The 13,143-nt window shown below is 36.2% G+C and overlaps 1 protein-coding gene across 3 annotated transcripts; it reads right to left on the reverse strand.

Moving 5' to 3' along the window:
* Nucleotides 1-1,182: 1,182 nt before the first annotated feature.
* On the reverse strand, nucleotides 1,183-12,735 carry si:dkey-33c12.4 (uncharacterized protein LOC560112 homolog). 3 transcript variants are annotated; one of them, XM_049481475.1, is made up of 18 exons: nucleotides 12,701-12,735; nucleotides 11,965-12,008; nucleotides 11,019-11,091; nucleotides 9,683-9,885; nucleotides 9,264-9,347; nucleotides 9,121-9,183; nucleotides 8,819-8,995; nucleotides 8,582-8,737; nucleotides 8,353-8,428; nucleotides 7,856-7,946; nucleotides 7,043-7,184; nucleotides 6,819-6,923; nucleotides 5,977-6,067; nucleotides 5,733-5,868; nucleotides 4,208-4,282; nucleotides 3,650-3,752; nucleotides 3,299-3,402; nucleotides 1,183-2,217 (listed from the first exon to the last, which is right to left on the reverse strand). In XM_049481475.1, exons 2-18 carry the CDS (start codon nucleotides 11,995-11,997, stop codon nucleotides 2,100-2,102), a joined length of 1,830 nt encoding a protein of 609 aa, XP_049337432.1. In that variant the 5' UTR covers nucleotides 11,998-12,008; nucleotides 12,701-12,735; the 3' UTR covers nucleotides 1,183-2,099. The 3 variants fall into 3 exon arrangements, with proteins under 3 accessions (XP_049337432.1, XP_007236470.3, XP_007236471.3); XM_007236408.3 differs by having other exon boundaries at nucleotides 12,560-12,711; XM_007236409.3 differs by lacking the exon at nucleotides 12,701-12,735 and adding an exon at nucleotides 12,560-12,694 and having other exon boundaries at nucleotides 8,353-8,419.
* Nucleotides 12,736-13,143: the final 408 nt, after the last annotated feature.

The following is a 13,143-nucleotide window of genomic DNA, read 5'->3' on the forward strand; positions in this document are numbered from 1 at the left end:
GTTATCATACTGAATTTATAGTATCTAGCAAGCTAACTACAGCAGCTACACTCACTTTGTTAAAGTCAATAATTGTTTTTTTTTTTGTTAGAAGCTAGTAGTAAAAGACAACTGAAATAGCTCTTGCCTTTGAAACCCTTTCAGGTCACGGAGCTCTCTCCACATTTCAAACACCAGTTCAATGTTAATCCTGGTTTTAGCGCGGACTCGTCTTTATATTTACTATGATTGAATGAGCTACTGATGTCTGAGTTTCCCCTATTGAAATTCTACATTGCTCCACCAGTCGCTCGTGTTCAGTAAAGGTTCACACTTTTCATTCATTTGTGTCCCTTTTAGTATAGTGCGTTACTAATGGTAGCCTTTGTTACTTTGGTCCCAGATCTCTGCAAGTCGTTCTTCAGGTACTTTCGTGCAGTTCTGGGATTTTTGCTCATTGTTATCCTGATCCTTTTGACCGCACCTAATGAGATCTTGCGTGGGGCCCCAGATCGAGGGAGATCATCAATGGTCTTGTATTTGTTCCCGTTTAACTACATTAAATTATCACTAAAACAGTTAAAATGTAAAAGTCTTATAAAATGTATGTTTTACTATATATATATAAAAACACACATTCAAAATGTCTCCAAATATATTACACATTTACTCACTAAATATCAGAGCTTTCCATATTTAAACATCTCATTTGTATCCAAAGTTAACCTGTTTCTATCTGAAGCCATCTGAATTTGTACACTATGTAAATAAAAGTAGCTTAATTTGCTAGTATTAACTCAGACTTGAATAACTTGAAATATAGAGAAGCACACACAAAAAAAAAAAAAAAAAAAAAACAGCCTTTAAGTTGTAATTAATTATCTGTAATCGTGTTCTCCTGGTGTAGAATTAGTAACAATATTTTTGTGTCTAATGTGCAATCTTTTACGGTCCTTTGAGACCCTTTATCTGGGGGGAAAAAAAACATCACTCCAAAAGAAATAAATAGGTGCCAGGACACAGCAAAAGTTTAGCTCAATCATTCGAGTCATAACTTAAAATTAAATTAAATAAAGAGGCAGCAATGATTAAGGTGTTGATTTGTGTAATTAAATGAAAAGGGGTAGCACATGGTTCATACATAAAGTTGATAATTATTAAACAAAATGAAAAATTACAATTGACATGTTTATGACACTTGGTTAAAAAAAAAAAAAAAAAAAAAAAAAAAAAAAAAAAAAAAAAAAAAAGTCTTTCACTTGTTTATAGTGGGGTTAATATTCCTGAACCATGAATAAAATCACAACACCGGAGGAGACGAGGAGGGGGGAAAACTGGAATACAAAACAAGGGGAAAACCTTTACAAAGCCTAATCAAGACTAACAGGTCAAAACATTCTCTGATTTAAGACATACAAGTGTAAAGTAAAATGTTTAAGACAAATTGTATTTAAAACCAAATGTTCATAGAAAAATAAAGTCAGCAACATTCAAAGCACAAGAACTCAAACATCTGCAGGGAGCTTTTTTTTCTTTTAATCCAATTACTGATGGCAAAGAACACAGAATGTAGGTTTGTTTCAAGAACTTGTTTTAAAAGAAAAAAATGGAGATTACAAATATGGTATATGGATCAAAGTTGGCCCACACAGTTGAAAAGGCCATCAAGATGAAATCAAACAAAACATGAACATTTTGGCCTTTAAATCAATACTGATTGTTGCAGTCAAGGAAACAATCTGGGCATCTCAGCAAAACAGCATCCATTACCGATAATTCTTCCTTTCGTAGAGGTATGAACAGGGTGACTCAAAAATTGATGGACAACCTTTTATTTCAGAAACAAAATATGGCACCTTTTAAGATGGCGGCCATGTCCCAGACACAGCCTAAAAGACGATAACCCAACCCCCTAACCCAATGCTTGCTGGAATATTCAGATATGTAATTTTCCCTTTTGTTTCTGAAATAAAAGAGGGTACTGCAAACTTTAGTGTATTCACCCTGTATGTATATTGTGTACACACTAATTAGGTCTCTTAACTCAATGTGAGATAGAATATGAATAATTGTGATCCTTGGATTAACATCAGTTTCTCTGGTTGCATCAGATAGCTCAATCAAAACTTAGCTTTGGCTCGATCAACGCCCTTGTGCTCCGGCACATGTCTGTAGGAACAGCGATTATTCTTAATGCAGCCTGTCGTCCTCCAGAAATAACACTCGTCAGGCAATTTACTGCACACCAAGGAAGAAAAACAATAATCTTATGAGTAAAGCACAGTATTAACATGAAAATGCAATTCAATAATAATGTTTTATGTATGTATGCATGTATGTATGTATCATGGGACAGCAGTATGTAAACTGATCATGAAGTATTTTCCCTGAGAATGGCTTTTGAATACCCAAAGATGTGCAAGTTGCCATCTTGTAAGTGAGGCTGGCTGACTGAATTACTGGAGTCTGAGCAAGGCCTGATGGTTGGTGGCAGATAGGTAGGACATTTAGTTTTTGAAGCTGTTTCAGTATTCAACATTCTTCAATACAAGGAGTCACGTGTGTGGCTAAAACTGTCTATGACACAAAATTTAACCCTTGTTTAATCACACCTTTTATAGTAAAATACGGTTTTGTTTGTTTTTTTAAGAAAAGGAAAATAGTAATTTACAGCTATTGATTGCTCTCAAATGGGTGTTCTACAGAGTGAAAGACCCAAGAACCAGAAGCAACCCTTGCTAAACCCCAGATTTTATTTACCAGCCCACCACACATGGTGGTAATGGCTTATATAATATATTCCTTGTACACACAGGAACAATGTGGAGTGAAAAATGTTGAATACTGACACAGCTTCAAAAACTGACTGTCCTACCCATCTGTCTCGCTCAGACTCCGGGATTTTTTTTTTTAAACAAATATCACGTTCTTTTCAGAGAAAGCAATATATTCCAACAAACAGAGCAGCATACAAGACCGTAGGCACAGCATTGTGATCCAGCATTATGCATCACTCATTCATCATTGTAGCACAGAATATTAACTGAAAGTGTGCAAACACTCTACACTTTCTTTAAACTCTTATTTTAGTGCCTTTAGTATTCAGTGTTACTCAACCCAAGATCAAACAGGTGAACTCTAAAAATATTAGCACCCAATTCTTACTGTGCAGTTCCTGTCCCATAACTGCTAGCATGTCCATGTGACAAAAACAAACAAAACTGACAACTGTATAGGTAACTCCTTGAGACTAAGAAGCTTAGTAGTTCACAAGTTTAGCATCAGTTCTTGTGGAGAGCTGAAAGGGTCATTTACTCACTTAACTTTTGCAGTATCTGTTGCTGCAGCTTTGGATGCGCCAAGATGTGAGTGGAGTCTGTCAGGATAGCGCACCACAAGAGTAGTCCCTGCAACAGCATAACCCTGCACCCCAGACACAAACAAATGAGCTAAACACATGCAAATATTACACTACAGTCACATCCTTTCTCAGTCCTGACAAGTTCCCAGACTAAATGCTTTTTTTTAAACTTTGTTTTGGTGACTTTAAAGATAAAAAAATTAAGGCAACATTAAATTTATATAATAAGCAATCAAGTATGTGAAGTTTTCTTACATTTTTTTTATTTTTTTTTTTTATCTTTAGCCATATGATTAACCAGACACTTACATGCATTTCTCGGATGGCTTTTTCACTGTGATCTTTGCTGGTGAAGTTAACAAAAGCACAGCGTCTTGCCCGCAGTACTTTTACACTGTACACTGGTCCAAAGCTGTTTAAAACATGTCAAATATAATATTATAAAATTCAATCTTAAAGTTGTTCCTTTATAGATTACATAATTTACTGCAATAATGATCAAATTCATTCAGGAACATCATGAAAAGTAGTGAGAACTTTACTAAGAGCTACATGCAAAGAAAGAATTCACACATACATTTATATAAAGATAAATCCCACACTTAATATCTGGGACTGCACATAGGGCTCATTCCCTTCCCCTACTCCACGCTCACGTTCATTCACTATTACCGGTAACTACACAACACTAGTAACCTCCTCCACCTAACAGCTAAGTTGCTGTAATTATCTGATAAGCAACAATTGACACAAATATGACCTAAACATGACCTAAAAGTGTGCCCTTCAATGCATCCCAGTTAAGAACCCATAAAAATGGCTTTAAAATGTTGCTTTAAAAACACAACAATGTTAAAGTCAACTTACACACGGAACAGCTCATAGATTTCTGACTCCGATATTTCAGGCACTAAGTCCCCAACCCAGATGGGAAACAGCTCTCTGGTAGAGGGAGAAAAAAATAAATAAATAAAACATACAAAGATTTATATTTGGAGTCACGTACACAAACAGAATTGTCCATACATTACCGCTCAAACGTCTGGGATTACAGTGAAATTTTCAGGGTTTCCATTGAAACCCACTTAAGATTTTAAAATAAAGCAAATAAACAGGACATGCAATCATTGTCAGAGTAGGAAAAATTGATTCGAATGTATTTCAAATTTGGCCTACATCAAATAAGCCATTTTTTGCAGCAATTACAGCCTACAGCATTTTAGCGGTCAACTTTTTCGAGGTAATCTTCCTGTAGCATCTCCCACCACATGGATTGGCTTGATGCAGTCTTCCTCTGTACCACACAATCAAGCTGCTTCCACAACAGCTCAATAGGTTTCAGATCCAGAGACTCTGCTGGCCACTCCATTACAGTCAGAATTGCGACTGACCCTTATTTCTTAAATATTACCAACACAATTTGGAGGTGTTTTTGTGGTCATTATCCAGGTATGGCATGACATTGCAAAATGCCTTCTTTTTTTAAGATCCCTTCTACTCTGTATAAATCTCCTATTTTATCACCTCCAAAGCATCCCCAGACCATCACACTGCCTTTACCATGCTTGACAGATGGCATTAGGCATTGGTCATTTATTTTTTCATTGGTCCTGTGCCTCACAAATGTCCTTCTGTTTGATCCAAAGCCCTCAACCTTGGACTCATCTGTCCACAACACCTTCTTCCAATCTTCCAGTGTCTAACGTCTTTTCTCTTTGGCCCATTTGCAGTCTTTCTTTTTATTGGCCAGTGTGAGGTATGGCTTTTTCTCTGCAAGTCCAGCATCCTGAAGTCGCCTCTTGACCGTTGATGCTGATACTGGTGTTTGACAGGTTCCATTTAGTGCAGTTGTCAGTTGACAGCCTGTGAGGCGTCGCTCTCTCAAACTGCACACTAAGTTATTTGTCTTCTTGCACAGTTGTGCATCAGGGCCTCCCACTCGTTCTGTCCTTGTTAGAAAAAGTTTGTTTTCCTTTTAAAAGGGAGTAATTAACAGCATTAGATATTTTCAGTTTCTTGGCAATGTCTCGCATCGAGTAGCCTTCCTTCCTTAACACGACAATAGACTGACAGGTCTCTAAAGACAGTTGTTTCTTTATGGACATTTTGAGCATGTAAGCAAGCCAACATCTACTGATGCTTCAGATACTAAACTAACTTAGAATGTTGTGCTCCTTTTTTTGCTCACTTATTAGTATAATGTTTTCCAGCTGTGCATCACAATTGAGCAGGGTGTCCCAACAACCAATTATTAGCCCAAAAACATCCTTAAGTTGGATTTGCCGCCATACACAGATTTAGACAGAGGACTGAGAACTGCTGATAATAGGACTATATGCAAAATAAGTAGTAGTGTACATGCAAATAAATATGAAAATTAAGACATTCTTACGGGGGAGTGGGCATGACTGCTGTGTTGGGTCTAGGCTGGTTCTGAGAGACTGTTCTGAGTGGGACTTTAGAAGGCTGCTTTCTTTCTGCAAATTCCCATTCCTCTTCTGCAGGCACAGGGCTAGCTACAATACTGCCTACAGGGATAGACAGAACAAAGTAAAGAAAGATTAGATGAGTATGACTAGGGTGCAGCCATGTGCTGACTCAGGATGCACAATGGATCTAAGGAAGAATGGTCGTACCCTGCAGGCCAGATAGAGCTTCTAAGGCTTTCTCTACGGTTCCGTGTATAATCAGCGCGTTTGAACTCTGCTCTCGAGTGAAGCCCATATCCTTTAAGAGCAAAACAGAGAGACAAAGCAACTGGTTACAAAACAGTCGAGACAACATACAAACATATTATTCCACTGAACTTAAGCACTCACTTCAAATGTAGTATTGTTGTGCAAATACTTTAGATTGACAAACAATACTACTGTACCAAATATTAAAATTAATTTTCAAAGGTGTTCAAATACTTATTTTCCACACTGTATTTTAATTTGTATTTAAGGAAACCATATACTTCATTTAAAGTAGACACCCCAAAGGGGAAAATATTACCCAAGTAAAAGTAGAAGTCCCTTTAGACCTTTAATTGAGTCAAAGAACAAAAGTATTTGCTTCCAACTTAAACGTTTAACTTGATAAAACCCTATTTTAAAACAGGTTCTCACATGAACTTTCCTTTAATACATTGCACCTATACCAATTAAGTAGGCACAGACACACACAAATGTTTCAAATGTTGCACTGATGCTGAACTGCTAGCATGGGACAGCTGGGTGTCCAACAGATTAGAACCTGTTCAACAAAGCACATGCTCTACCCAGATTATGTGCTTGCTTTTTTTGTGTTGCGACAAGTTAAATCTGTCATTCCTTTTGATGTGTGTGCATTATGAAGTGGCGTAAAAAAAGGTTCTCTTTTCATCTGTTATATATTATGTGATGCATTCAACAGTTTCCTCATAATGAAGTATACTGTTTATATAATATTGTGCAGTTTAATAACAAATATGCAGACATAAGAAAAACATACTTACCATTAACTGCATTATCTGTACCCTCATCAGCTCCTGAGCAGCGTCAGTACAGGAGCTGTCCAACTTTAAAACTTCCTTATAGATCAGACTAGCATCATAGTATCTCTAAAACATGAAAGAAAGCAGACATTTAAAACACTTGAATTACAGAATACAGATTGCCATGTGCTTCATTATTGGGTGTAACTAACTTAATATGAATTTAACAAAACCATTAACAGTACCTTAAGTCCAACCAGTGCTTTTCCTTTCCTGTAGAGTCCTTTAATCCATGTTGGGCTTAATGACAGAGCAATATCCGCATCTGCTAAAGCTCTCTCATATTGCTGCATTTTCTCATAACAGAAGGAACGATTTCCAAACAACCTGTCAGACACAACCAGAGCATTATTTATTTAGACTGAAGAATCACTGACATCCTTTTACAGAAGGAGCTTAAGTGATGCATGTAAAAAGACATGTTGTAATAATTCATCATTTTTCTTTGGACAATATGCATAGTCCCAAACATAACTGTAATTAAAGGATGACATTTTATGTAGACAATATGACAATTTGAAACATAACAGCATAATAAAGCATTATTATATTAAATTGTTGAAAAAACAAACCACCTTGAACTACCTGCAGATTAATTTGTTTAAAAAAAAAGTCCACTCTGTTTTTAGACTGAATATATTAGATGTTGCAGGGATTGCGTGTCAGAACACTGATACCATTAACTACAGTACTCTGTCCTCTACCAATTCAGGAATACTACTGCCTTCAATTTAAAAGTAAAAATCTTAGAGACTGTTGCTTTCTTTAATTGAAAAATATTTGCATTTTTTTAAACAAATAAAGTAAATCTACAAACATAATGTGACAGACCTCTATGTACTATGTGTGACTTATCAAATTAATGCAAACTCTTCCCCTAGAAACATCTCTCAATATCTCAAATATCTCAAAATAACAATGCAAAAACACTGTTCTATGTTAATACCATATACGAAATGTTGTGCACACATTCATTGCTACACAATGTTAATACTCACTTAAACTCTTTAGGATTGTGTTTAATAGCATCAGTAAAATACATCACAGCCATTTCCAAATTGCCTGCTGCAGCATAATCGTTTCCCATTGCTGAAAATAAAAGTAGGGGAAATTTTGTTAGGATCACAAACAACAACTGATCTCTAAACTAGGGTTGGGCTGTATGATAATAGTTTATGGTATCATTATACATTTTGTAATAGTGTGACACACAAACTGCTTTAATGTGTCAAAAAATGACAGTGCTTTAAACTAAAATACTGAAAACTGACTCATTGTAGTAATTTGTGTAATTAGTACAGCAATTTTTAAGTACAAATTCACTAACGAATATGGAATATGGATAATTTCTCTCTACTGGTGCATTTTGTCTGTATGTGCTGTTTGTCTGTATTAACATTTAATGTGAAAATCTAGTCAAATAGTGTGATAGCCATTTTACTTTATCACCCAGCACTAATCTATAACTAACTGCAACAATAACAACCAAACATACTTGCTAGAACCAGGCTCTTTGTGACAAAGTCAACTGTCTCTCCCGACGACTCCTTCTCCTCATGAGTCTGTTTAGGATAGAGAAAAAGAACATTCAGTAATTTTACTTTAAGTGAACTTTAGTTTAACTGAAGGTAAATTGATAAAAAAATGTTGGTGTTCCAGTCACTTAATATTAATGTCCAATTGCACTTTTTTTCCCATATCTTATAACACAAGATCAAACAAACCTGATTGTGGGGCTCTTTTGTTCTTGTTTTTATTGCCCCATGTTTCCTGAGATTCTCTTCTTTTTTGTCTTTCCTGTCAGGTTTAGGTTTCTGTTCTATTTTGCGCTTAGCGATGGCTGCTGCATTTGTCACAAAACAGCTGTTCATATCTAGTTCCTGAAACACATACATTTACACACTCACAGGAAATCATCATACAGGATATGAACATGATTCACTATGTAAACACAAACCAACCTCCAGTTCCTCAGTTACACTCTCCTGATCATCTTCTTCATCAGAACAGTCACTGTTTTCAGAAGCTTCATGGGTCTGAGGGCCAGGGTCAGGTTCAGGAGGTACGGGTGCACTGTTATTTGTTTTATTCTTCTTTTTATACTCTTTTTCTGCAGGCTTCTCTGATGCAGTACTAACCTGCACAAACACAGCAAAAAGGGATGAATCATTTTAAGTTATTTTATTTCAATTTTACCTAATATATGGTTTCAAGCATGCCTATGATGGCCACATATAGTCCATTTCCATGGACTTTACCTTACCTTTTTGCTTTTATCTGCATTTTCTTTCTCTATTTTTTCAAGCCGTTTTCTTTCACGCTGCCTCTGTAAAACAGAAAAGATTTGCACCTTAAACAACATTCAAATTCTGGGACAAGATTTAAGAGTTAATCTTAATACGTTACCATTTTCTTCTGTTTTTTTTTCTCTGCTTTCATCTTAAGTTTTTCCTCTTCATCTACCAGTTCTTTAGCATTTTTTGCAGCCTCCTGAAAAAAAAAAACTATACATGAGCTCTTTTGAGCCACACAGATATATTGAAAGCTTCATTATTCCATGTGGTGGTACTAATTAAATGAATAGAGTAACCTGTGGTAAAAAAATATTGGTTGTCAAATTCTGTGAAACTGACACCAATAAATACATAATTGCCGGGATTTATTTATTTATTTAGGAGTCGTTAATCCTCTTCAGTTACACAGATACCACAAAGTACTGTAAAGAATTCACAGCATCTTGGTATATTTGTTGTTGAGGGCAACATATAGTGATAAATCGTGAAATATCCTGTGATTCCCACCCCTAATATGCATACAGTACTCACCTCTGGAGAAACACCTTTGACGGATCTAAAGGCTATTGCAGGCAGTGTTTTTGGAATTCCTCTATCCAGAAAGTTTGGAGTGAAACCACAGTATCTATTGCTCTGGCTGCCAAAATGGTCATCATCATCATCATCATCATCATTATAATCATCATCTGAAGATTCCACATACTCCACAAACTCTGAAGGGTAGTTACCTAGACCTAAAAAGACAAACAAGTCGAGTTTTGGCCTTTAAGCAAACAGAATATAAAAGCACTGTTAAAAGGTAATTGGTCTACTTAAGCATATTTCTTAGATCTGAACCTAAAAAGAAGCCATCAAACTACAGTTTAAGTGATCTCTTTTTCTGAAGGAAATAATTAACACCAATTGGCAAATGTGCAAATAAAAAGGGCCTGCCCTTGTAACTCAATCAGATAATTAACAAATTTGGATTGACAGTTGGATTCACCTAAACTTTTGCCTGCTGAAACTTAAGCAGAACTATTGTAGCAATTACAAATAGACTAAAAGATCTTTAGCACTGAACAGTGATAAAAATCTGGAAGACACACTATATTTACTGAAAGATATCTGTATGCAGTTTTAACTGACCTCAAACATGCTGATGTAATGTTTTCACAGTACATGCTGTTATGACTACCTAAGGGAGGGACTCTACAGTTCTATGCAGAACAAACCGTACCCTGCACAGTTCACAATCAGTGACAAGATATCAAGGTTATGCATTTTAGGGATTTTTAACATTTATCCTGTCCCTGTCCCTAATTATACCGAATTTATCAAACCCATGACTTGAACAGTGACCTGAACAGAAAACCACAAACCTTCAACATCATTACACCCACAATGATTAATCAAGCACACCTTTTAATAAACCTAAATCTGTGATAGCCTGGTTATAATCATAAACTCAAGCCAGACTTATGTATTTATTTTCCATATGGATGCACCAATCAATTTTTATAGCCGACTCCATCTGACTGCCCAATGGTTTTTTTTAATTGTTAACAAAATTTACAGTTAAGTGAACACAAGAAACAGACTCTGACAGTACTATTAAAACTGGGATAACCAAAGTTGCAATACGAATAATATTTATTGTAAGTCAAACTAACATTTTATATTTATATATAATAAAAAAATTAATAAAATAAAATCTTACAGCAAATAAATCAAAAACAGCTGATTGAACATCTGAGTATAAGATTTGTACAGACAAACAGCAGTTTTCTTTAGAGGACAGCGTTTTCATGAGTTCATTCTTTAAAAAAATGTGCTATTATGCAACTAGACAAATACAACTTAAATCGTACTCGAGTGGAGATCTTACCTAGTCCATATGTAAATGCATCCAACAGATTATAGCCTACACTTCTGCCATGGATTATGTCCACCACTGCCTCCTGTGAAAGATTTCATGGTTGTTAAATTTACATCAGAAGGACAGATCTCAATCACAATTTAGTAATGTACATGTTTGAAAAACATAGGACATATTAAACCACTTGAACTGACTAAGGGTATTTTCACACCAGAAAGTCCGGACCAGAGCCTGCACCAAGATTGGTGTCTTTACTACATTATGCTACATTTGGTTTTACACTGCAGATTAGAGAGCAAACTAAAAAAAAAAAACCTTTACTCTATCTACTACAAGCCTCAGCTTCCTCTGATTGGTCTGAAAGTCTTAACCATTTAGAAAAAAAAAAATCACATTGCAGATGAACTGGACCATGGTTCAGTAGCTCCAAACACAACCTCTTTTGGTTGGACCAAACTCTGGTCCTTTGGTCCGGACCATGGTTTGCGGCTTCTTTCACACCTGCTACTTTGGTTCGTACCAAACAGAAAAGTTTGGATCAAAAAAAGCATGTATGACAGCAAGAGAAAACACGCAATGTGAAAATGATCTCATGCTCCCTGAACTACTCTTACACAATTCCAGCCTAATGAATTTGATGAATCATATTGGAATATGCCTGTGCTATCAAGGAAGAAAAAAAATCTATTGATTGAATAACCTGATCATTCAGTATATTCAGGGGGTCAGCTGATCTCATGCTGAACCTAGACCTGACCAACTGCAGCAACCCCAGATCATTGGCTTAGTTAAATCCAGGTAGCTGCTTTTTTGGTCAGGCAGTGCAGTTTATCCATCTAACTCCATTAAACAACTTATGGTAGGGGACCACATTGGTTTGAGGTTATAGGGATAATCAGCGTGATTTTGGAGAGTTAAGTTACTCTGTTAGCTACGTGGCTAAAGGCATACTTACATGGGTCTGCATGATGCGCACGTTTTCTCGCATCCGGAGGTAATCTAGGCAGGGAAAACAGAAAAAAAATCAAGGCAAATTCAAACATATGCTACATAACAAACACGGCTAAACCCACACGTTCTTCACACGCTAACTGACCACTGCCAGTGTCTGCCTCAATAGCTAACGCTAGCACTGGAGGAGTGTTTCTCAAACATTTCTTACTTAACTTACAGCCTTGAAACGCCGCGGTCTTGAAAACGGTGTGCAATCAATGCTACTAAAGAGCCAGCCAGAACAATAACTAAGCTAGGTACTTCACTGACTGAAATAAAAGTAACTTAACCCCAAAAGAACAATAAAACACCCAACACTAGGCAGCGAGGCCATGTAGCTAGTAGAGAATTAGCTTGAGTACCAGGGGTTTAATACAAACCTACATTCAGGCTGTATACTTATGCTGTCTTGTGTTTTATAGGTTAGCTAACTAACTAGCTAACGCTATGACACGCATCTCGCTTAGCCAGCTAGCTAACGTTAGCTAAAGTTTTTCAGAACTAAGAACAGTGCGGTGTGTAAAAAAATCCCCACTCTCCAGATAAAAACTACTCACCCGGTGGGATGAAGTCCCTTTTAGACATTATCTTGAGTGTATATATTTATATATTTATAGTAAATTCACTGCGGACAGAAGTTCACGCAGGTATCTCTAACTTTAGCATTATCTGAGTGCGCCGTTTCCTCCTTACCTCACCTTTGAACAGTGCTGGGTGCGCATGCGCCAGGGCCTCTCCCTCCCCTTCACCAGTTCCAGGGAACCGAAACTAATGAAGCATATTTAAACAAAAAAAAAAAAGAAAACGTCCATCCGTATTAATCATGAAATAACAGCCTACCGTGCATGTTTTTGGCTTTTAGATTTGTTTCTGTTTCTAACTACTTTTATAAACTGTGATTTGTGCATTCTAACATTCTAACTGGTAATTTAAAATTTAGGGTTTTTTTTTTATCTCTGCACCTGAAAAAAAAATCATTTTCTTTTTTCTTGACATTCTAAAATGAAAAACTGTATAATTAAAATGGGATGAACATCCATTTATTCTTCACTCTACTGAATAAAAAATATGATTACGTTTTATACCCAATTTTCTATTTTCTAATTGAGCTTGATACTGTCAAAAAATTTATTGCTACAAG

The sequence above is a fragment of the Astyanax mexicanus genome, chromosome 7 (genome assembly GCF_023375975.1).
Source record: "Astyanax mexicanus isolate ESR-SI-001 chromosome 7, AstMex3_surface, whole genome shotgun sequence".
NCBI lineage: Eukaryota > Metazoa > Chordata > Actinopteri > Characiformes > Acestrorhamphidae > Astyanax > Astyanax mexicanus.

Coding starts and splice junctions, on each gene's coding strand:
- si:dkey-33c12.4 (XM_007236408.3), bottom strand. CDS start 12,587: ATGTCTAAAAGGGACTTCATCCCACCGG. Junction 12,009..12,559: donor AAGGGACTTCATCCCACCGG/GTGAGTAGTTTT, acceptor TTCCCTGCCTAG/ATTACCTCCGGATGCGAGAA. Junction 8,996..9,120: donor ATGCAGATAAAAGCAAAAAG/GTAAGGTAAAGT, acceptor GTGTTTGTGCAG/GTTAGTACTGCATCAGAGAA.